Here is a 26,174-nt window from a genome sequence, read left to right on the forward strand (position 1 = left end):
GGCCAAATAAAGATAGTGAACACTTTATATGATCATTCCTCTTTACTTTCTTGTTTGTCTTCAGACTCATTAACCTGTTGTCTTCCCTCCCTCCCTCCTGATCTCATGTAACAGCTGCAAGCTCATTATTTTCTCTCCTTCATACTCCATGATCTGTCATTTTGCAACTAGATTTTGAGTGGTTATTAAGGCGCTTGAATTAGAGAGACAAATCTAATATTCTTGGAATGAGCAGATCCCTGCACCCAAAGTGATATAAGCCTCTTACAGGGAATATCTGTTGTTGATGTTGGGAATTTGATTCATTTTTGTCTTTTGATTTTACACTCAAGAGAAACAGATGTAGAGGTGCCTTACCATCAACAAAGCTGGGGAAAGATGCAGCCTTCTTTGTTTCCTGAAAAACAGAAAGTCTTGATTGAACTCTCTGAATTAGTAGCGGGAATGAAATATGCATTCTCATTTCATGAAACTGAAAGGAAAACCCGCCTCTCTGCAAGGCCTTTGGCTTCCACAACAAACAACAGACCAACAAACTCCAAAAGCTTCAGTCTGTCAAAGAAGATGAAACATTTTTGAACATCAGTTCAAAGTAGCCGATGAAATCGATACAAACCCTATTCATCAACAGATGAGGAAGAAAATGTAAGAAACGATGCATGTCCTGAATACATAGACGTGTGGTTCACGCTTAGAAAAACGTGGTATCTAGAACCCAAAAGGGTTCTACCTGGAACCAAAAGGGTTCTTCAAAGGGTTCTGTCCCCATAACATAACCCTTTGAAGAACCATTTTTGGTTCCAGGTAGAACCCTTTTGGGTTCCATGTAGAACCTTTCCCACAGGGAGTTATACATGGAACTCAAAAGGGTCCTACCTGGAACCAAAAACTGTTCTACCTGGAACCAAAATGGAGACAGCCGAACAACCCTTTCGGTGGAACCCTTTTTTCTAAGAGTGTATAGTACAGATCAAAGGAAGTGCAACTTCATGGCATCGACCTGATTGTAAACAGTGGTCCGTGTTAACATGCAGGGTCATGACATGCCTACATCTTCAGATGTGAAACACAACTGTATATCAATACTTCCACAAAGCTCTGAATGAGAGAGCCACACATTAAAGCACTCTGAGTAATGGGCATCACTTTAAAGACATGCCACTCAAATGGAGGGTCCAGGCTGAAACCTGTGTGGCCGTTCATTACAGTCTGCGAGGAAGGCCCAGGAGCCTTATCAAACCACTTATTAACTTAAAGGGAAACAACTTCCTAGTATATCTTAGTACACTTATGCTATAGTGGCATCCCACAAATATACAATACTTAAATGCTAACGTATGATTCTAGATGACCTCTAAAGTGAAGATGTGCCTCGCTCTGCAGTTCGGCTTTGTCTCCAGCCTTTGTGCTGGTGTGTGAATGAAAGCCTGGCCGGACAAAATGGTGTTAGGATGATAAGACTGGGTTGGGCAGGGGAGAGGGCTCCTATGGAGATTGTGCAGAGCAGAGAGGGCTTTGTCTCTGAGCATCACTTGAACGGTCAGGTCAAGGTTGAGTGGTTTCCCTGATGTAAACACACAGCTTGCTGCTCTCAACCAGTGGCTTGACTGCAGAGTCAAAAAAGGGCACAGCCATTTCCCTTCCTTTCAGAGCAATGGAAGTGGGGAATGAGGATAGCAGCCTTGTATAGAATGTCCCTGAGAGAAATGTCCACAATAATAACAATGGTGATTTCCTCAAGAAAACTGGACAACCACACTGTGTTACCTGGAGACAGGGACTTCATTTATTCATAAACACAGTTCACTGATCCTCATAAATCCTCTGGCACTGGCCTTTTAACGAGGCATGAAGAGGCAGCCTTTAGTTATTATACCCCCAGGCCCTGGAATAGCCTGCCAGGGGGGGCCAAAACTGTGGACATATTTTAAAGAGACCTCGAAATACATGTTTTTTGCTTTGCTTTTCCTTTTAGTTGTTCAGTTTGTATCATAAAAAAAAAAAAAATATATATATATCTTATGTTTGTTGTGTAGTAAATATGTGACTCACCACCTGTATTCGGTCTTATGTAACAACATTTGAAATGGTGTTTTTTACATTGGATAAAAGTAGACTCACAGCTTCAAAATGATATATCATACACTGGATTTGAAAAACAATGGGAAAGTCATTCTCCTTTGAAAGTTGATAAACTTGTAAACTCACTTTTGAGAAAATGGCCTTTAAATGTTTTGGTATCTAGTGAAGAGCTCTACTTTGTCTACACCCATTCAGCATTGTTCACACCCTTAAGCTTTAGCCCCACCCATCTAGTTTCGCTCTCGGAGCGTTTAGAATGCACACTTGACACTCTGCCGGATGATTTGTTTACCCCTGGATAACATGAAAACAGCCTAACCAGCTCTGCTGGCAACAATTTCATCATGCTTTCTTGCTGACGTTTACTGACACCGACCATATTCAACAGGTGTTGTACACTTTAGCTTAAGAGATGTAGCTAGCAAGCTACAGTTGAAGTCGGACGTTTACATACACTTAGGTTGGAGCCATAAAAACTCGTTTTTCAACCACTCCACAAATGTCTTGTTAACAAACTATAGTTTTGGCAAGTCGGTTAGGACGTCTCCTTTGTGCATTGACACAAGTATTTTTTTACAACAATTGTTTACAGACAGATGAATTCACTGTATCACAATTCCAGTGGGTCAGAAGTTTACATACACTAAGGTGACTGTGCCTTTAAACAGCTTGGAAAATTACAGAAACTTATGTCATGGCTTTAGAAGCTTCTGATAGACTAATTGACATCAATTGGAGGTGTACCTGTGGATGTATTTCAAGGCCTACCTTCAAACTCAGTGCCTCTTTGCTTGTCATCATGGAAAAATCAAAAGAAATCAGCCAATGCCTCAGAAAAACATTTGTAGACCTCAAGTCTGGTTCATCCTTGGGAGCAATTTCCAAACGCCTGAAGGTACCACGTTCATCTGTACAAACAATAGTACGCAAGTATAATCACCATGGGACCACGCAGCCGTCATACCGCTCAGGAAGGAGACGCGTTCTGCCTCCTAGAGACGAACATACTTTGGTGCGAAAAGTGCAAATCAATCCCAGAACAACAGCAAAGGACCTTGTGAAGATGCTGGAGCAAACCGGTACAAAAGTATCTATATCCACAGTAAAACGAGTCCTATATCGACATAACCTGAAAGGCCGCTCAGCAAGGAAGGAGCCACTGCTCCAAAACCGCCATAAAATAGCCAGACTACGGTTTGCAACTGCACATGGGGACAAAGATGGTACTTTCTGGAGAAATGTCCTCCGGTCTGATGAAACAAAAATAGAACTGTTCGGCCATAATGACCATCGTTATGTTTGGAGGAAAAAGGGGGAGACTTGCAAGCTGAAGAACACCATCCCAACCGTAAAGCACAGGGGTGGCAGCATCATGTTGTGGGGGTGCTTTACTGCAGGAGGGACTGGTGCACTTCACAAAATAAATGGCATCATGAAAAAAGAAAATTATGTGGATATATTGAAGCAACATCTCAAGACAGGAAGTTAAAGCTTGGTCGCATATGGGTCTTCCAAATTGACAATGACCCCAAGCATACTTCCAAATTTCTGGCAAAATGGCTTAAGGACAACAAAGTTAAGGTATTGGAGGGGCCATCACAAAGCCCTGACCTCAGTACTATAGAAAACGTGTGGGCAGAACTGAAAAAGCCTGTGCGAGCAAAGAGGCCTACAAACCTGACTCAGTTACACCAGCTCTGTCAGGAGGAATGGGCCAAAATTCACCCAACTTATTGTGGGAAGCTTGTGGAAGGCTACCCGAAACACTTGACCCAAGTTAAAGGCAATGCTACCAAATACTAATTGAGTGTATGTAAACTTCTGACCCACTGGGAATGTGATGAAAGAAATAAAAGCTGAAATAAATCATTCTCTCTACTATTATTCTGACATTTCACATTCTTAAAATAAAGTGGTGATCCTAACTGACCTAAAACAGGGAATTTTTACTCTGATTAAATGTCAGGAATTGTGAAAAACTGAGTTTAAATGTATTTGGCTAAGGTGTATGTAAACTTCCATCTTCATCTGTAAGTAAACAATGAACATAACTAGGTAAACAATGTGTAAGATCACACACGTCACGTAACGTTAGCTAACGAGCCAGCCAGCTAAAGTTAGCTAGTTAAACAACAATGAACATAGTGCCAAATCATGTCGTTACTACCCTGCTTGAATCTGGTGGGAGCTAACCAACCAGGTTCAATGTTAGCTAGCTAACATTTGGCTCTAACTAGCAAAGCAAACAGCTCTGCGATACAGCTTTTATTTTCATTGTTTTTATTAGTTTTTCCTGTAAAGCACATTGTGTTGCATTCCATGTCTGAAATCTGCTGTATAAATTAAGATTTATTTGATATGATGATAAATAATCTGAAGAAAATCTCTTCACACCCATGACACGGGCTCTGAAGGACAAACATAGGACAGTAATAATACTGTTATGTATTCCACATAATATCATCTGTCACAATCAGTTTGGACTGCAGACAGAGACAGTTTACCTCCGGGACATTGTTGTTCTCCAGCGGCACGTTGAGGTCAGAACGCTGCTGTTTCCTGGGCTGCTCTGCACCATTGGTCATCTGTGGGGGTTAAACAGGGGATAAACAGGGACCAGAGGGAAACAGAGAGTTAATAAAACATTTCCAAGCAGACAGTAGAAATAAAAAAATTACAAATAAATGACTGGTCCCTCAGGGACATACATTTCTCTATGGGTTGGAGAAAGGGGTAGTTGTAACGTGAAAAAAATAAGGTCATGCTATTATTAGACATTAATTGCGTTCTGTGAAATACACACAGGACAACATGTTGTCTTGAGTACCACTATAGTCTTGACAGTTCACATTTACTTAGCAAAGCATGGTAAAGATTATGAAATGAAAGGTTATGAAATTGCTCTCATTTCAAATTGACATAACTCAACAACCCTTATTTCTACAGCAACAACACAATCATAAGTCCTGATTAGTATTCAACATCTACACATCAGCTTGAGCAAACAGCAATTCAATAATAATTATATCCATTTGTTTGACAGGATAAAACAACCTTCCCTGAGGAAGGAGGAAGTATCCAGCCTGAATCTGATGTTTTCAAACACTTCCGTGAGCCTTAATCACAGTACCTGAACACTGAAAGCATTCTGCAAAACATCTACAACTGCTGCTTAAAATCACAGAGTCACCGAATTTAACCTGGGCAGTAGATGTTTTATTGTTGTTGTCAGTGACTGTTCTGCACAATATGTGCTTGCTTCCAATATAATCCAGCTATGTGGCTTGTCCCACTTCTCTCCAACAACACAGTAAAGAGAACAAACACAATCACAACCATACACACAGTTCTACATAACACATATGCACACGATAAAGCAGGTGTGTATCAGCATTCTGCCATCCCATGCTGCAGGGCACACACACAGACTCTCCCCTCACCTCACCATCTGGTGAGCATGGTTGGACTCAGAGAGGGGCTTGGTGGAGGACAGGAAGAGGTGTGTGTGTGTGTGTGTTCCTGTGTGGAATAGAAGAACAGGCTGCATCTGAATGAGGGCAGTGGGCGTGGGAGATGGAGAGGGGCGCTCAAGGTGTCTGGCTGTGGCTGGAGGATGGGTCTCCAGCAGGAGGAAGGGAAGGGTCTCACTAGCTGCACTATAGCTGCAGTGCAATAACCTGCCTGTCAACCACATCACACATCATAAATATCTCCCTATCACAAATCTTGTTTTAATCAGTTCCAATGGCATAGGTCTGCTCCAGAATCTGAACATAACCTGGCCGTACATCTTGTGTGCGGTCTCCAACTGTATTAAACACATGTCGTGACCCCACTCTCCGAGGGTGTCTCAGGGGGAGTGGGATATGCACCACACACTGTACAGGTTACACACTTATGCACGTGTGAAACGGGACAAATATAAGCAGCCCCGATTTGACCTTGAATATATAACGTTAGTCTATACAGATCTCTCCCTCCACTCAGGTATAGTGTAAAGGAGGAGGACCATGGATTAAGGGTTAGTTATAGTCCTAAAATGGATACTTTGGTAAATGCCCCAACATCTAGACGATTAAAAACCCAAGTCATGTTCATCCGGGAGAGGCCGTGTTAGAGGCATTAGACATTTTGGATTGGAAAAATGTAGTCTGATCAAATGACTTTGATCACTGTGCCCTTCATCTCCCTGTAACATTTGGAAGATTAAACGCTGATTCATACTCTGACAACCTTCTCAACACATCACCTTAACTGTATGTCTGACTTGTCATTCACATCATTTCAATAGAGGAGATTCAATGAGTGTGTATAGAAAATACTCATCAAAATGGCCTCTCCCTCTCACCTGTTCTTGAGCCCACTGCTGTCGCTCCTCCGGGGTGCGGGAGCGAACCTTGAAGCCCCTCTGGAGCTCAGGGTTGTTGTGCCGTGTGGAGGAGGGGAGGTTGAGGGACTTGGGTCTGCTGTCGTGGCGGTGTGGGGTTGGGGTGTAGGGGGCAGGCTCAGGCTTGGCGTGGGCCTCAGGAGGGTGGTAATCACTGGGTACACTGTCTTGCACCAGCTCTTCAGGGCTCTGGTCAGTGCCACCACTGCTCAGGCTACCCATGCTCATACTCATCTTGATCTCTGCCACTATCTGGTCAATGTCCTCCTCCGCCTCCTCCCCAGTCTCCCCCTCCACTACCACCTTACGGCCACGGTATGGAGACCGCGGTATGTGAACCATGGAGTTCCCATTGTCCTCCTCTGGGCCATAGTAGGGTCCAGTGTAGGCAACCCCAGCTCTCTCCTCCTCCTCCTCTTCTTCCTCCTCTGTGGGTGGGGGGGACTCGTGCAGGACGGCGGCGGGGTGGGGATGGTGGTCCAGGACGTTGTAGATCTGTTCATCTGGGTCCTGCTCCACCACCTCAGAGCGCACCTCCCCCACCTCCACCCCTCCTTCTCCCTCCGCCCACTCCTCCACCGCTTCCTGGCACTCGTCTGTGTCGCCCGGGGGCTCAGCCCGGACGTGCTGCACGGTGCTGGCCGTATAGTCAGTCTCGACCTCGTTGCAGTCCATGCTGCCCTCCAGGTAGCTGTCATCCTCAGGGCAGTAGCGGATGTAGTAGGTGACTCCCTCGTCCTCCTCCGGCAGACCTTCATCATAGTCCTCCTCCTCCGAGGTGTTGTTCACATAGTCAGAGCTGGAGTCTCCGTCCAGGCTGTCAGCGTGGTCGTGACGGTGGCCGTGACAGCCTGCATGGTCGTGGTCATTGATGTGACTGTGGACGTGGCCGTGGTTATGGCAGTCTACGTCGTCGTGACTGTGATCGTGACCATGACAGTCTGCATGCTCGTGGCCATGGCACTCTGCATGGTCGTCGCTGTGACTGTGGTCATCATGGTCGTGGCAGTCTGGGTGATCATGGTCATGGCTGTGTTCATGCTCGTGTTCCAGGTCAGGTGTAGTAGGTGTGGCTGGCCGGCTGTCCGTCAGCTCTGGCTCCAGGCCCTGCTGGCGGCAGTAGTGGACCTCCTCCTCCTCCCCTGGGCCCTCCTCATGCTCCTGGTCGTGCTGCTCTGGGGGGTAGGCGGTGGGGCAGAGGGGCCGGACGGGGGGCACCACCATGCTGCAGCTGGAGCCGCTGGTCCCTGGCCTCTTCCTATGAGCCATCGCTGGCGCTGGCTGCTTACAGGCCATGCATCTCAACTGTCCTCAGTCCTACAGAACGCAGAAAGACAGAACCACACCATTAGAGCTATACTGCCACAGTTCAATCATCACAAATAACATTTGAATGAAACACAGTGAGTGAGCCTTTTAGACACAGTGAGAGAGTTAACCACTCTGTTGTCCTACTGTGAAACCCCGTTAGGGCCAATTAGAGATGCACTATGACTGACAGCTAGGATCATTCAAAACAAGACATAGTGAGGGACCAATGGTGAGGGAACCAATAAAAGGCTTTAGCCCACCGTTCTACCCAAAATTACAACCAACTAATTGCAGCATTACCTCAAAAATGGAAGAGGCAAGTGGAAGGGGGAGGAAGTAAGGAACTTGTCTGTCGGCCCTGCGTCAAAGACCAAAATCGGTTAAAGAAAATTGTGATCAATAAAAAAGTATACCAGTTTAATTTAAGGATCAAATATTGACAGCTGTGCCACATAGATTGCAAAATAGTTGACACATTGTTTAAGAACTGATACACAAAACCACGCCGGATACAAAACTTAAGAGTTTTTCGATTGAAATGATTATACAAAATTCTTGCAATCAATAGAATGTTATATAAATGGGGGATACAACCATCCCAGCTCTGCAGATTCTGCTGCAAAGAGACAGAATCATTAGATGATTTGTTTTGGTACTGTCCCTTTGTAGCTTTTCTTTGGTCGCAGGTTCAGAAATAGCTAAAGAATTGCAACATTTACCTGGAGCTAACTCTGCAATTAGCACTGCTGGTTGATTTGAAAAGTCATAGTCAATCGATCAATAATATAATAATACTCTTAGCAAAAATGTTTATCTTTAATTTACAATCTGTAGAAACGATGAGAATAGAACATTTCAGAACTTTTGTGAAACACCACAGCACAGTTGAAAATATATGGCAAATAGAAATCAAAACTGGATGGTGTTCAGAGATAGATGGGAAGGGTTGAGGGTAGCTGAAGGATGGGACTAAAAACAAACAAAAAGGTAACTATTGTAAAATATTATTTTTTAAGACAATTGTAGAATATAAGTGAAGACATCAAAACTATGAAATAACACATGGAATCATGTTGTAACCCAAAAAGTGTTACAAAAATCTAAATATATTTTATATTTGAGATTTTTCAAAGTAGCCATCTAGTAGCCCTTTGCCTTGATGAAAGCTTTGCACACGCTTGGCATTCTCTCAACCAGCTTCATGAGGTAGTCACCTGGAATGCATTTCAAATAACAGGTGTGCCTTAAAAGTTCATTTGTGGAATTTCTTTCCTTCTTAATGCATTTGAGCCATTGTGTTGTGACGTGACATGGTAGGGGTGGTACAAAGAAGATGGTATTTTATCAAATAGGTCCATATTATGGCAAGAACAACTCAAATAAGCAAAGAGAAACAACAGTCCATCATTACTTGAAGACACGAAGGTCAGTCAATAAGGAACATTTCAAGAACATTTACAGTTACTTCAAGTGCACTCGCAAAAACCATCAAGCGCTATGATGAAACTTGCCCGCATGAGGACCTCCACATGAAAGGAAGAAAGATCCAGAGTTACCTCTGCTGCAGAAGATAAGTTCAATAAAGTTAACTGCACCTCAGATTGCAGCCCAAATACACGCTTCACAAAGTTCAATAACAGACACATCTCAACATCAACTGTTCAGGGCTTCATGGTCAAATTGCTGCAAAGAAAACACTACTAAAGGACACCAATAGTAACAAGAGACTTGCTTGGGCCAAGAAATGCGAGCAATGGACATTAGACAGGTGAAAATCTGTCCTTTGGTCTGATGAGTCCAAATTTGAGATTTTTGGTTCCAACCGTTGTGTCTTTGTGAGACGGTTGGAGAGTAGGTGAATGGATGATTAATTATGGGCAGTGAGAGAGAGTATGTGAACAGATGATCTCCACATGCGTGGTCCCCCCTGAGAAGTATAGAAAAGGAGGTGTGATGGTGCTTTGCTGGTGACACTGTTGGTGATTTATTAGGATTCAAGGCACACTTAACTAGCATGGCTACCACAGCATTCTGCAGCGCTACTCCATCCCATCTGGTTTGCGCTTAGTGGGACTAGCATTTGTTTTTCAACAGGACAATGACCCAAAACACCTCCAGGCTGTGTAAGGGCTAATTTACCAAGAATGAGCGTGATGGAGTGCTGCATCAGATTACCTGCCATCCACGATCACCCAACCTCAAGCCAAATGAGATAGTTTGGGATGAGTTGGACTGCAGAGTGAAAGAAAAGAGGCCAACAAGTGCTCAGCATATGTGGGAACTTCTTCAAGAATGATGGAAAACCATTCCTCATGAAGCTGGTTGAGAGAATGCCAAGAGTGTGCAAAGCTGTCATCAAGGCAAAGGGTGACTACTTTGAAGAACCTCAAATATAAAATATATTTTGATTTAACACTTTTTGGTTTCTACATGATTCCATATGTGTTATTTCAAAGTTTTGATGTCTTCACTATTATTCTACAATGTAGAAAATAGTAAAAATAAAGAAAAACCCTTAAATGAGTAGGTGTGTCCAAACTTTTGACTGGTACTGTATGTATTTACAAAAACAATATACAGTTTATGGGGGATTGTAAATGATGGAGACAATTACAATGATGGAAGCCACAATCTGCAATATGAAAGCGTTTAACCACATACACACCTCATGTGAAACCACATCTAGCCCCAGGAGTCCCCAGCATATTACAGCTAGCATTGTGGAAGCATTGATCTCAGTATGGGAACACCGCTCCAAACAACCATCATGGGCACCACACTGTGGTAAAGATCAGGAGAACTAGTCTGACAAAACAAAGAGTCTGTGCATACCTCTAAGTTAGACCTAAGTTAGATCTAACTACTCCTAACATATAGCATCCATGCCTTTACAAATGGCTGATGCACATTGACTCCCCTGCTGAACACAAATGCCGCTCTCTCTTTCGCTCAACCTGCGATCTCTTCACCACTGAAAGACCCGATCAATTACTGCTATTGGAGGCAGACAGGTTCTCGAGTAACTTACCCACACCCACAATTAAGTGCTTACTTAGCACTCTTGCATAAGGCTTGACACAATACAGAACTCTGCTCAATACAGCGCTTTGCATTGAGTTGTGTTTGGCCTGTGGACAAACGTCTGAGGCAAGAGAATGAAACAAAGAGGGAGCCTGCCTTTACCTTAAGCTAATTGGACTTTGACAGTCATACAATCAATAGTCAAAATGGAGGTCATCTCTACACAGAGGCCTGTGAATATTCACTCCTAGATCGGGAGAGACTGGCGAGATGTTCAGTCTCCCAGAGTATCTGGACTGGTATTGATCTGCACACCGCAGGGTGGAGAATGGCTCGCCTGGGAGATTGGGATCATTCTCCTAATTCAGATAGCTCGAATCATTGTTCGGTTGCAGCCACGAGACGAGCGGGGAGAGATTATGTTGGGGTATTTCTGGTGCTTCTGCACGTAGGGCCCTAAACAAATTCAACAATCTCATTAAAAAGCTATTAAACAGCGAAGGGATGGTATAAATCACGTGAGAAGCCATTAATAGAGGACACACACACACGGCTGTGTAGACGAGTGCCGGCACAAAACATTAGATGTGTAATACAATACTGCATTTAAAGAGTGACCTGGTGTCCCACTTTCTCTCCTCTATGTTCCTTCCACCGGTCTCATCTCCACCAGTTGCCACTAACAACTGGCTGCTCTCTGAGGGGCTTTTGTTGTTCCTTTCCCCTCTTCTCTCTCTCACAGCCTATAATTACGCTTTCCTTCACAGGTGATTGCAACGGCTAATTACCCCCACTCCGGCCCTCTCCCTATCTCCCTGTCTGTCAGGAGGCTGTGTCTAAGGGGTGAACAAGGTATAGCTCCAGAAGCACACATTCACAGTCACAACCCACATTATGGCCATCCATTCAGGTGACTGACTCGGAGCAATACTGCTGATGCTGTTGCTAGACAAAGAGGCTGTTCACTGGAAAGTCTATGGGGAGAGCAAGTTCAAACACTTATACAGAACACATGATTCCCCATTCAACCCAGCGTTCGTTAGAGTGGGTACAATAAGAAATGTGATAACGACACATTCTGTAGATATCTGACTGGCAGAGACTCATAAAGAGCAAAAATAATGTGGAGGAACTATATTTAACTTTAGGCACCCGAGTGGCGCAGCGGTCTAAGGCACCTGCATCTCAGTGCAAGAGGCGTCACTACAGTCCCTGGTTCAAATCCACGCTGTATCACATCCGGACGTGATTGGGAGACCCATAGGGTGGCGCACAATTGGCTCAGCGTCGTCCGGGTTTGACCGTCATTGTAAATAAGAATTTGTTCTTCACTGACTTGCCTAGTTAAATAAAGGTTAAATAAATAAATAAATATGTCCTACCTCTGTCTCTGGTCCTGAGCAGTAGTCGTGTTGAAGAGGGCCAGGCGTGTAGTGATACAGGCATATACTGCCTTACCCCATCCCCCACCAGCTGCTCTCCTCCTCCTCCCCCTATTCTTCCCAGCATGCTCTAGCAGCCAGCCCCGCCTACCTTGCCACTCCCAATGGGCAATTACTGGTAGCTAAGAGTAACTGCCTCCTATGGGTACCAATGACCTTTCACCTCCTCTTTGTTTGGTTCTGAATAAATCCATCACAGGACCCCTGGATAAATCTGTTGACTGAGTGTTTCTACCAAGAGTGTGTATGTTTTTCCTCTCCTTCAATGTATTCTGCCTGGATCTATTTTGTATGTGCAGAGTGTCTGCGTGTCTACCTACCTCTTAATAGAATTTCTGAGGTGTGAACCATTCAATCCTCCCAGTCCCCAAATAGCTTTCCCAAATTCTGTTTTGTTTGGGCTGACTTTTGACAGCTTTTATTGAATTTGAATACATTACCATGTGAATGACGACCTATCACAATAAATACATTAGAAATCCGTCCTAGCTGTTCAGGGCAATTTGTATTCTGTCCCCTGGTACACCCCTAATTCAAAATGAATTGATTTTCCCATAGACATCTACTCTCACAAAGATGTCCTCCCCTGAACGACACATCACCATGTCAATGTGAATCCTGACACCAGCCAGTGCCACATGCCTATTGTGTCCAAGTCCCAATTCTCTATCATCTGATTGCAGTAAAATATGTGACAGGCCTGATGACTAAACCCAGGTACAAAATCACTGTTGGTCCTTTTTAAACAAGCAGCCTTCATTAGAATAGTGACTATGAGCATCACAGTGAGGAATGACTGGAAAGCTCATAAAGACAGCACGACAGTACAATAGAGAAGTTTTCCCCCTTGTGCTTCCTATAATTAGGACATTCTAATATGTATGTCAAGAGAGGAATATCAAAGTGGCTTCTCTATGGCTGGTCCCTCGTGATATTTGAGCGTATGCAGTATCTTTGTGTAACAACTACTGTCCGTGCCCTTGCTGGACTACTGTCCGTGCCCTTGCTGGAATGACTTGCTGGATCTACCTGTGAAGGAGGTTAACTTGACGAGAAGGAAACAATTGTTTGTATTCTGCAGGATATATATAAATGAGCCTATAGTTTGCTGGAAGTACATCACCGACAAAATGAAAACAAAACTGGTGTTAACAGAGAGACAGTGGCATTGGCAGACCCTATTTCGTATTGCAGGCAACAACAGTGAAATGGATCCCAACTAATTGGCCCTAATCACGCTAGTAATTGCACTTTAGCGCTTGTTTGATTAGATATATAAAACGCCTCCTTTGTAAACCCCAATAGGATGGCTTTAATCACTTCCTTTCCAAACAAGCTGCAGTGTGTTGTCTCTGTCCTTTCAGCTTCCATCGCTGCAGTGCGTTGAACGTTGCACCTCTCTGTCCTTTCAGCTTCCATCGCCGCGGTGCGTTGCAGCTCTCGGTCCTTTCAGCTTCCATTGCTGCGGTGCGTTGAACGTTGCAGCTCTCGGTCCTTCCAGCTTCCATCGCTGCGGTGCGTTGAACGTTGCAGCTCTCGGTCCTTCCAGCTTCCATCGCTGCGGTGCGTTGAATGTTGCAGCTCTCGGTCCTTTCAGCTTCCATCGCTGCGGTGCGTTGAACGTTGCAGCTCTCTGTCCTTTCAGCTTCCATCGCTGCGGTGCGTTGAACGTTGCAGCTCTCTGTCCTCCCAGCTTCCATCGCTGCGGTGAGTTGAACGTTGCAGCTCTCGGTCCTTTCAGCTTCCATCGCTGCGGTGCGTTGAACGTTGCAGCTCTCTGTCCTTTCAGCTTCCATCGCTGCGGTGCGTTGAACGTTGCAGCTCTCGGTCCTTCCAGCTTCCATCGCTGCGGTGCGTTGAACGTTGCAGCTCTCTGTCCTTTCAGCTTCCATCGCTGCGGTGCGTTGAACGTTGCAGCTCTCGGTCCTTTCAGCTTCCATCGCTGCGGTGCGTTGAACGTTGCAGCTCTCGGTCCTTTCAGCTTCCATCGCTGCGGTGCGTTGAACGTTGCAGCTCTCGGTCCTTTCAACTGGCACTACATCTTGCTCACATTGCAAAACCTATCCAATTATTGATCCACATCCACTGTCGAAAACTCCGCTCCGCACATGACAGGATCATGTTCTAAGATCAGTCTCACACACCACTGTTCTGTATAGGGTAAAGTATGACAAACAGACACCCAAAGAAATGGAAGTGTCTATAGATGTTTTACTTGACAAGTCACAAAAACAATGCGCACGCTTCAAATGTGGCAGAAGACAGTGTGTTGTTTTATCTTGTTCTTGATACCCATCGGTCTTGTTTTGAGGTGTTTTAACTGACTATGTCTATGCTAATATTGCAAAAAAAATCACTAGCTAGCTAATCAACAACCGTAACGTTGTATTTGCTCACATCTACAAGCATTTCGCTACACCCGCAATAACATCTGCTCAACACGTGTATTTACCAATAAATTTGTTTTGAAAGACAACAAGTGCTAATTGTGCCAATCTACTTATTTTCAATAAACATCGGAGACAAAATATAGTTTACATGGTGTTAGTTTTGCCTCATAGTTGCACAAAAATAAACCACCAAACAGTCTATATAATGGAGACTAACCGGGGGTGGGGGGCGTCTATATGATGGAGACTAACAGGGGGTGGGGGGGTCTTTTACAGAGGTCAGCCATAGTAGTACAGTGCCCCTTGTCCTTATAGAAGCCAGGGTGAGCACAGAACACAGTGAACTATCTATTAACCCATCCTCTATGGTGCACTGCAGAGAGACATTGTCTCATTCCCAGCACCCCTCCCCCCACACTCTCTTTTACAGCACAAAGAAACAGGTGTTTGTGCACCTACAAAAATATGTTACAATACTGTACGATTTGAGCAAAATAACAAAGATGAAAATGGATCATAAAATGGGGGAATTGCTCCTGAGTCTTAAATGAGTAGGTGCATCATTACCACTTTCATTACGTTTGGTGTGCCTTGTTAAAAGTTGCTCTGTTCCTAGGCAGATGCATTTCTTTAGATCACCAACACATCAGACTGCAGTGCTATGATGCATGATTTCAACTTAACAGGCAGAGAGATATAATACAATTTGCTGAGGATTTACTGCACCTCCATGCCTGTGTACTTTCAAAGTAGCCACCATTTGCCTTGATGACAGCGTTGCACACTCTTGGCATTCTCTCAACCAGCTTCATGAGGTAGTCACCTGGAATGCATTTCAATTAACAGGTGTGCCTTGTTAAAAGTTTATTTGCAGAATTTCTTTCCTTCTTAATGCATTTGAGCCAATCAGTTGTGTTGTGGCAAGGTAGGGGTACAGAATATAGCCCTATTTGGTAAAAGATCAAGTCCATATTATGGCAAGAACAGCTCAAATAAGCAAAGAGAAATGACAGTCCATCATTACTTTAAGATCAGTCAAGAGCTTTGTGCAGTTACAAAAACCATCAAGTGCTATGATGAAACTGGCTCTCATGAGGACCGCCACAGGAAAGAGTTACCTCTGCTGCAAAGGATAAATTCATTAGAGTTATCAGCCTCAGAAATTGCAGCCCAAATAAATGCTTCACAGAGTTCAAGTAACAGACACATCTCAACATCAACTGTTCAGAGGAGACTGCGTGAATCAGACCTTCATGGTCGAATTGCTACAAAGAAACCACTACTAAAGTGATCATCGCCGCTGTGGAAGTGGGTGAGTGCTATGGTCCCATGGTTTCTCTCGACTCACCCGGCTCCAGGATAGATTTTGACTCTTCAAACATACCCAAGTCGCTATATGCGATCCCTGACTCTGCTTCTGGTACGCAAGCTGTTTTATTTTGTTCCCCGCATCCAGTGCAGTCGGGAGGTATTGTTAATTGCGCTACCGAACTGCCCCTAATCAAAACGAAACAAAAACGGCCTAAACCCAGCCGTCAGAAAACACAGAAAATTGTACTTTTTTCAATGTGTCAGTCACTCTCGAGTCATCTGGGACCCACGAGCTATGCCCAAGGGACTACTATGGGGGCACTTGCACTTTTCGTAGTGTCATTCCAGAAAGTGATCAAATTCAACATCTACTCACAGACTCCAACCTTGACTTCCTCTGCCTCTCAGAGACACGGCTCCATAACAACTCTCTATATGCTGCTTTGGATTGTGATTGGCTACAATGTTTTCAGGAGAGATAGGATTGGAGGAAGAGGTGGGGGTGTGATGATTTACATTAAAGAACATATCCGATGTAAACAAATTGAGTGGTCATGTGATAATGAACTAGAATGTATTGGCCTGAACGTTACACTGTCTCCCCAAATCTATTTTACCCTTATTGGAATGTATAGGCCACCTAACACCAAAAGTGTGTTTTTTGATCAGTTTAATAACATGCTTAGGGAATGTGACTTTGGGAAAGAGGTCATCTTAATGGGGGGATTTTAACATTATTTATGAAGACAAGTTTTGTCGGAAAACCCTCAAACGGATCACTAATACCTTTGACCTTACACAGCTAGTTAAAGGGCCAACCAGGGTGACTTGTTGCTCTAAAACACAGATTGATTTGGTGTTCAGTAATAAACCAGAGAGAGTGACTACATCATTCAATATGGTTACTGGGCTATCTGATCATAATCTGACACTTATAGCCAGAAAGCTGTCTAAGAGCAGGTTTAACCTCTCTACTGTTAGAAAGCCGGATCAACTAAGAATACCTAAAAGTGGATTAAGCTATTTTGAAAACGCAATTAAGGGAATTAACTGGAATGATCTCTTGTCCTATACAGACGTGGAAGCTGATAGTCAGGTTTTTCTATCCACAATCCAGACTACAATAAATGGTTTCCTAAAGAAAATCAAATCCAAACCTGGCCAAAAGAGCCCTCTTCCTTGGCTAAATGGAGAAATCTGGAAATTGATGAAAGAACGAGATTATGCTCTAAAAATAGCCCTAAGATCCAAATTAGAGCATGACAGACGTAGGTTTACCATGTTGAGAAATAAGGTGATGAAAGAAATCAGACAGGCCAAGGCAAACTTTTTTATTAACATAATTGGTGAAGCAAAGGGAAATTCTAAATTGATATGGGAGAATCTAAAAACGTTAACAGGGAAAGACCATAGTAACACTGCAAAAAGACTAGAAATCATGGTGAATAACAATCTAACACTGGATGCAGTCGAAATAGCAATAGCCTTCAATTCCTACTTTATTGACTCTGTCAGGGTACTGACACAGAACCCCTCCACTGGTTTCTTGGGCTCAGTGCTAGTAAATTATGCTCAACCTGTCTTCATCATGAGGGAGGTTTCTGAGTCAAAGGTGAACAAGGTGTTTAGCTAAAGAACTCTAAAAGCAAAAGACGTGTTTGTAGTTTTTAAGAAAGGCAGAGTAAGGCCCAAAGAGTCACTCATTGGCCCCATTACTAAGGTTACCAACACATCTATTGGTCTCGGGTGTTTCCAAGGGTATGGAAGTCGGCCATAATAATGGCCATCTTTAAATCAGGCGACCCTGCTGACGTGAGTAACTACAGGCTCATTAGTATACTACCTGTGGTGTCAAAGATTGTTGAAAAGTATGTAGCAGAACAACTGATTGCCCACCTCAACAACAGCCCCTTCACATTACACTCCATGCAGTTTGGCTTCAGAGCGAAACACTCCACAGAAACGGCCAACTGCTTTCTTCTGGAAAATGTGAAGTCCAAGATGGACAAAGGGGGCGTTGTTGGGGCTGTGTTACTGGACCTAGAAGGCTTTTGATACTGTTAACCATGAGATTCTCATCACAAAATTGTCCAAGTTCAACTTTTCCCCTGATGCCTTGAGATGGATGAAATCATACCTTGAAGGCAGAACTCAGTGTGTCAGAGTGAGCAATGAGCTGTCGCCCACTCTTAGCTATGATGTGTGCGTGCCCCAAGGGTCAATACTGGGGCCCCTCCTGTTCAGCCTGTACATCAATGATCTGCCTTCTGTCTGTACTGGGTCTGAAGTTCAAATGTATGCAGATGATACAGTGATATATGTACACGCAAAGAGCAAACAACAAGGTGCACAAGAACTCACTACTGTAGTGGTCCAGGTTACAAAGTGGCTCAGTGACTCGGGTTTGCATCTCAATGTGAAAAAAATGTTTGCATGTTCTTCACATAGAGGGCAACATATGCTACTGAGCCAGATGTCTATGTGTCAGGGGAGAAGCTCCAGGTGGTATCTGATTTTAAGTACCTTGGCACCATACTGGATTCCAACCTCTCTTTTAAAAAGCATGTGAAAAAGGTCATTCAAATAACCAAATTCAACCTAGCTAATTTCCGATTATTATGAAATTGTTTGATTACAGAGGTAGCGAAACTGTACTTCAAATCTATGATACTCCCCCACTTAACATACTGCTTGACTAGATAGGCCCAAGCTTGCTGTACAACATTAAGACCTACAAACAGGCTCTCAAAGTGCTTGATAGGAAGCCCAATAGCCATCATCACTGTTACATCCTCAGAAAGCATGAGCTCCTGAGTCGGGAAAATCTTGTGCAATAGACCGACGCATGTCTTGTATTCAAGATCCTAAATGGCCTGGCTCCCCCTCCACTCAGTATTTTTGTTAAACAGAAAACCCAAACATATGGCAGCAGATCCACAAGGTCTGCCATGAGAGGTGACTGTATAGTTCCCTTAAGGAAAAGCACCTTTAGTAAATCTGTTTTCTCTGTGAGAGCTTCCGATGTCTGGAATACACTGCCATCAGACACACATAACTGCACCACATATCACACTTTCACAAAATGCTTGAAGACATGGCTAAAGGTCAATCAGATTTGTGAACATGGTCCCTAGCTGTGTGTTGCCGCTTTCCATGTCTGTTGTCTGTAGCTTGTGAGGTGTGGAAACACTCTGTTGCCTTTATGAATTTTGTCTTGCTGCTTTTTGTTCTATGTTGCTATCTGTATGTTACGTCTTGCTTGTCCTATGTTGCTCTGTCTGAATGCTATGTCTTGCTTGTCCTATGTTGCTATTGTCTATATTGTAATTGTTTTTAATAACCTGCCCAGGGACTGAAAATTAGCCGTCTGGCTAAAACCGGCACTTTTACTGAAACATTGATTAATGTGCACTGTCCCTGTAAAAATAAAATAAACTCAAAGAACACCAATAAGAAGAAGAGACTTGCTTGGGCCAAGAAACACAAGCATTGGACATTAGACCGGTGGAAATCTGTCCTTTGGTCTGATAAGTACAAATTTGAGATTTTCGGTTCCAACCGCCGTGTCTTTGTGAGACGCAGAGTAGGTGAACGGATGATCTCCACATGTGTGGTTCCCACCGTGAAGCATCGAGGAGGAGGTGTGATGGTGTGGGAGTGCTTTGCTGATGACACGGTGTGTGATTTATTTAGAATGCAAGGCACAATTAACCAGCATGGCGACCACAGCATTCTCCAGCGATACACCATCCCATCTGGTTTGCGCTTAGTTGGACTATCATTAGTTGGACTATCATTAGTTTTTCAACAGGAAAATTAACCAAACACACCTCCAGGCTGTGTAAGGGTTATTTTACCAAGAAGGAGAGTGATGGAGTGCTGCATCAGATGACCTGGCCTCCACAATCACCAGACCTCAACCCAATTGAGATGGTTTGGGATGAGTTGGACCGCAGATTGAAGGAAAAGCAGCAAACAAGTGCTCAGCATATGTGGGAACTCCTTCAAGACTGTTGAAAAAGCATTCCAGGTGAAGCTGGTTGAGAGAATGCCAAGCGTGTGCAAAGCTGTCATCAAGACAAATGGTGGCTACTTTGAATTATATTTTGATCTGTTTAACACTTTTGGTTACTACATGATTCCATATATGTTATTTCATAGTTGTGATGTCTTCACTACTATACTATAATGTAGAAAATAGTAAAAATAAAGAAAAACCATTGAATGAGTAGGTGTGTCCAAACTTTTGACTGGAACTGTATATGTTTGGGTAGGAGATATGAATAAAACAATAGGTTCCACACAGCACCTGCTTGGGTGAAAACTCCTTGAAGGCCAATTATCCCCAGAGAGCATCTACAGACAGATATCTAATACAAACTGTATGTTCCCTGCATTTCCCTGCACCATCATTACAGTTAGCGTCCATGGTTATTGTGGTCACGTTCTGACCTTTATTTCCTTTGTTTTGTCATTATTTAGTATGGTCAGGGCGTGAGTTGGGGTGGGCAGTCTATGTTTGTTTTTCTATGATTTGGGTATTTCTATGTTTCGGCCTTGTATGGTTCTCAATCAGAGGCAGGTGTCATTAGTTGTCTCTGATTGAGAATCATACTTAGGTAGCCTGGGTTTCACTGTGTGTTTGTGGGTGATTGTTCCTGTCTCTGTGTTTGCACCAGATAGGGCTGTTTCAGTTTCTCACATTTATTGTTTTGTTAGTCTATTCATGTATAGTTTTCTTTATTAAAGAAACATGAATAGAAACCACGCTGCATTTTGGTCCGCCTCTCCTTCAAGTAAAGAAAACCGTTTACAATTGTTTTACTTCTTTACTATGAACATTGTTTATATGGTTTTCCTTGAAATATTTTCACTCCAGGTGAAATCTTGGATTGACTGATAACAATAAACACATTTATAATAGACTCTAATTAAGTATGTGGAATATTCCCATATATACTGTACATACACAGGAAGCAAGGTTGGCGTATTGAGGGAAGATATGTCTTCCTCTTCAGCAGCCCTTGTGTGTGTGTGTGTGTGGGGGGAGTTGTTAAATTTAGAGCCCTTTGTCTGGCCCTTGAGTTACAGTCAGGCACACAACTTCCTGCAGGCGATAGAGAGAAAGCTGTCATTAGTGTGAACCAGCTGAGGTCCCAGTGCAGAGGTGGACCTGCATGATGACTGCAGCAGCCTCAGGGCATGGTGATGGTACAAACTGAGACACACTCATTTCACCCTGCGACTGGCCCATCAAGGTTGAAGCATAGCACACAGAGATTCAGTCATAATATAATAATGAATACATGGACCCATACAGTCATTATCAGTCCCTGCACCACCATTCCACTGTGAACCTCTTATCCTTGGTACAGTATAAGCTACCAGTACCAAGACGACTAAAAGAGAATGGACACAGTCCTGAAAGTGAATGAAGGACGCAAATAAGCCAATCAAGTGGTAATGAGCAGAGAACTGAACAAGGAAGAGCAGGATAAGCAGGGGGATGTATTGGTCCTCATGAGATGATCACTCTCCTGCAGAGCCCGGTTCGCTCAGCGCTCAGAATCTGTGCCACATCTCAATAGAGTGATTTGAGAGAGACTCAGCTGGGGAAGAGCACTCACTGGCTTCCTCATATGAAGAGACTTACTGAATGTATATCTGAGGAAGAGCACTCACTGGCTTCCTCATATGAAGAGACTTACTGAATGTATATCTGAGGAAGAGCACTCACTGGCTTCCTCATATGAAGAGACTTACTGAATGTATATCTGAGGAAGAGCACTCACTGGAATCTGAGGAAGAGCACTCACTGGCTTCCTCATATGAAGAGACTTACTGAATGTATATCTGAGGAAGAGCACTCACTGGCTTCCTCATATGAAGAGACTTACTGAATGTATATCTGAGGAAGAGCACTCACTGGCTTCCTCATATGAAGAGACTTACTGAATGTATATCTGAGGAAGAGCACTCACTGGCTTCCTCATATGAAGAGACTTACTGAATGTATATCTGAGGAAGAGCACTGGCTTCCTCATATGAAGAGACTTACTGAATGTATATCTGAGGAAGAGCACTCACTGGCTTCCTCATATGAAGAGACTTACTGAATGTATATATCTGGCTTCCTCATATGAAGAGAAGAATGTATATCTGAGGAAGAGCACTCACTGGCTTCCTCATATGAAGAGACTTACTGAATGTATATCTGAGGAAGAGCACTCACTGGCTTCCTCTGAATGTATATGAAGAGACTGGCTTCCTCATTACTCATATGAAGAGACTTACTGAATGTATATCTGGGGAACTGAATGTATATCACTCACTGGCTTCCTCATATGAAGAGACTTACTGAATGTATATCTGAGGAAGAGCACTCACTGGCTTCCTCATATGAAGAGACTTACTGAATGTATATCTGAGGAAGAGCACTCACTGGCTTCCTCATATGAAGAGACTTACTGAAGCTACAGCTTCAAAATAGTCTGTGACGCCTTCCTTGTTTGGCTGACAAATGCCTCCATTTACCTCTCCTCCGTCGCTCACGAGTGAGGGGACTTGGACTGTGTCCCTGCCGATTCCTGTGCCTTAGGGCAGAGGAGACGGAAGCGAGGCAGGGAGGCATTCAGTAAGGCAGGGACCACCACATCCCTCTGTGTGAGGAGCAGAGGCCTGAGGAATACTAATGGCTGTACCTCAAGCCCTAAGTGCTGCCCATTGTGTTTATTCCAGCAAAGCAAACAACCGGCTTAAACAATGGTGGAGCCGAACAGAGCAGAGCCCTCAGTGTATTTCCAGGGTGCTTTACAACGCTAGCAACAGTAACTCTCTAGCATATCGTTGGCTGATAAGTACTGCCATATGGATTTTACTACTGGAATTCAGAGCATAGTCAATCGCCATGTCACATCGTAGTCCCAATCTTCTTGGAATATAAATTTTACCCTATATTGATGTCATCACGAATAAGCTCATTATAATTAAAGTAGTATGTCATGGGGATGGGATGGAAAACCTCATCATGGTATTTAACTGCAACAAATCGGTTTTGAAAAATCAGTTACATGGGTATTTCTAGATGCTATTGGTCCTCTAAATGTAAAGCGGAGAGGAGAGTAGTGAGCAGCACGAGTGGGCCTGTGCTCCTTCTTCTGTTGGACAGTGGTGAGCCGACGCCTTACAACACATTTTAATGACTTGCTTTATCAAGCATGCCAGAGTCATTAAAAAGATTAAATTAAAGTCACGAAACGTAGTCAGCTGGAAAAATGAGACTTTAAAAAGGAAAATTCAGGGAGAAGTTCCTCTGGAGTAAGTTCATTTGTCTGAGGCCAATAGTCCACACGGCACGCACACTGGGCGGGTTAAGTATCTGGGCAAGCTGTGTGTTTGTAGTGCCCTGGTCTGCTCTGGATTAATATACACTTTTCTTTATCAGGATCACTCACAACGGATGGCTTTAGATCTGATTCATTTAAATGTCTTCTTGAAAGGAAGTAAGAAACTCTTCATGGGCAGAGTGAAAAGGGCCTTGGAGCTCTCACAGAGAGAACAAAGTGCAGTGGAAGGAAACAGTTGCTTTTAAAGATGATGAAGTCCTGGCTACCTGCTGCTTGCCACTTCCTGAGTAAAATTGTACTTTGTATTTAAAGGCTGCTTTGGTAAAGGGCACTCAGCACAGTCTACACTTCAGAGAAATAAGACCATAATGGGTTTTTTTCGCAGGACAGACTGTTTCCTCTCAAAAGTTGTCTTTTGTTCTTGCTACACCACACCAGACTTCACATTCCAATCTTCAGGAGGTTCTGAAAATATGTCCAATCTAAGTGCTAAGGTCGTCACATGGCGATACCACAATACCTGATTTTCCATGACAAAAAGGATAACACAAAGCAGACTAAACTCTTCGGTCCTTTAAAAACCTACAATATGTAACATATTGTGGGTTATAGCTTGGAAAATAAGCGTGATTCGGGGTGACAACATAAGGATGCTTGTTTCCAACATTGGGCCTGAGTATCACGATACTGGAATAATTACATCCCTACTAAGTGTTGTGAGCCACCTACCTGACACTAAATCGAACACAGAGTTTGGGCTTTGTGTCAGTGCTCAAAGTGGGATATTGAACTCTTATTCTCTCCCTTCCAACAGCTTTACGATGTGCACAAGCCCTTCCTCCTTCCCTAATGAATGAGCCTCCAATCTGACTTCAAGGTCTTTTACCAACTCACCATGGCCATTATTATTCTGTCACCATCCTTGATTACAGCCACGGTAAAGTCACCTCCTTAGTGCCAGTAACTGTAGCGTGATTAATTCATCACTTCTCTATCCATCCGGGAAAGGATGTGTCGTTACATTAAACTACCATAACAATTTGTGGTTCAATTTAGGTTTTACATCACTAGTGATGTATTGTTATCACATAGTTATGCTGCAAGCGAATGAGAAGCGGTCGGGGAAAATAAGCCACTGCGTCTGTGCTGAGCGAGAAAAGCTCCATCTCTCAGTTTTATTGAGATTCAGTGTGTTCTCTCCCCAGCCTCCCACATACTGCAGAGAGAGAGAGAGAGAGTGAGAGAGAAAGGGAGACAGGGAGAGGACAGGCCCTAACGCAAGCACCCAGCCCAACCCTCCTCCTGGCACTGCCGCCAGGATCCTGACACGCCTTCCCCCCTTCCAGTCACCACGGCAACCCTTTGTTTTCATGGGTCAGGTTACCCCTGAGATAGACCCCAGCCACACCACAAAGCCCTCATGCTTTCCCCTCAGTCTAGATCTGCAGCCTCAAACGCATTGCTCCTTCATTGATGTGCTAGACACTTCACTGATTAATTGTATTTGTATTCAACAGCCTTTTTTCCAACCTTAACACCAAAATAGTTGGACAGAGTGGCCAACTCATTACTGGGTGCCTGAAGGGAGAATGAAAATGTTGAATTAACCTTTCAGAGGAAAGTAGGTTTGAGTACAATGGTTTTAATTAATTCCCTGAAGGACACAACTAACAAACTGAAATGTCTTGGCTAAGACCCGCATCTTGCTGCCAGACGCACAGTTGAGGTAGGTCTTCAGCGGTTTTTTTCCCTTCCAGTGCTTGACAGCCAACCGTTGGTATTGCAGCACCTGCTAATCTCCTGGAGGAACAGCGAGCCAACCAGTATCATGAATACCGTTCAATGTCTGCAGAGTAAGATAATACGGAAAGGACCCAGATGGTACAGATGAGGAGGCTGGTCAAAGATAAGAGCTGAAACTAACATAATAATAATAATAATAATAATAATAATAATAATAATAATAATAATAATATAGCCCATCTACATTCTGTGGTTTTGTGACCTTGAAGTCCTCTGCCCCTCTGGGGGTCTTTGTACCTATCAGTACAGAACGCCGGCGCTCTTCAAAGTCTGCCTGACGACAGCTCTGCTCCACGGTGCTGAAAACAGAGCGCACTCGGCCCCTGAGGGAGAGGCACTGGGGACCATCTAACACGGAAGGTTTGATCGGTGCCTGCTACTGCCAGCTGGATCCCCTCCATGCAGACGAGCCAGAGAGAGAACACAGGAGAAACATTGAGGTGTTATGGCTGTACAAGGTTATTAGCACACGTGCTATTGGTTCATTGCGCTCATCATCGTTACATAGAGAGGAAGTGCCCGTTGTAAAAACTGAGGTCCATCATCATCTCAGCAATACGTACACACATCTGTTGTCCTGTACCTCTCTCTCTCACACACACGGTGAGTATGGCCTAGACACCCACACCCACACTCTAACACACAGTGAACAGCAGCCTGCTGCAACCCGGCCCCCCCGACACCACTGACCACTAGCCAACAATAACACACAGAGCCCTGGGCAGGACCCCCCCACTACCCACCACCACCCTCTCTCAGGCTGCTGCCACTGGGCACAATGTATGCTACAGATGGCCTCAAAATTACTCAAGACAAAAGGAGGAAAAAGGAAGAAAAACATTAGTGAGGACAGTGGCCTTGACTGTCAAGAAAATGAATGTGTGTGTATCTGAATGAGCATTTGGGAGCAGGATCAGAGAATGAATGGGAAATCACAGTGGCAGGCACCAGATACTTCCTCTCTGTCTCCAGCTATGTTTTCATCTGTTTATCGCTCCCTTTCTTACTCACTATGTCTCACTCTTGCTATTCTCTATTTACAAGCTTTTTGTTGGTTACTCCATCTTTGTCACATGCATCA

The 26,174-nt window shown here is 43.9% G+C and overlaps 1 protein-coding gene across 4 annotated transcripts in view; it reads right to left on the reverse strand.

Annotated features, from left to right (window-relative positions):
• LOC135504349 (amyloid-beta A4 precursor protein-binding family A member 2-like) overlaps nucleotides 1-26,174 on the reverse strand; it is an 82,031-nt gene that overhangs the window by 16,170 nt on the left and 39,687 nt on the right. For all 4 annotated transcript variants that reach the window (XM_064922876.1, XM_064922847.1, XM_064922867.1 and 1 more), the window contains 3 exons: nucleotides 6,431-7,786; nucleotides 4,587-4,667; nucleotides 358-397 (listed from right to left, as the gene is read on the reverse strand). In XM_064922876.1, the coding sequence (XP_064778948.1) occupies nucleotides 358-397; nucleotides 4,587-4,667; nucleotides 6,431-7,765 (1,456 nt within the window). In that variant the 5' untranslated portion in view covers nucleotides 7,766-7,786. The remainder of the gene's footprint in view (nucleotides 1-357; nucleotides 398-4,586; nucleotides 4,668-6,430; nucleotides 7,787-26,174) is intronic.

This window comes from Oncorhynchus masou, chromosome 2 (genome assembly GCF_036934945.1).
Source record: "Oncorhynchus masou masou isolate Uvic2021 chromosome 2, UVic_Omas_1.1, whole genome shotgun sequence".
In the NCBI taxonomy this organism is placed as follows: Eukaryota; Metazoa; Chordata; class Actinopteri; order Salmoniformes; family Salmonidae; genus Oncorhynchus; species Oncorhynchus masou.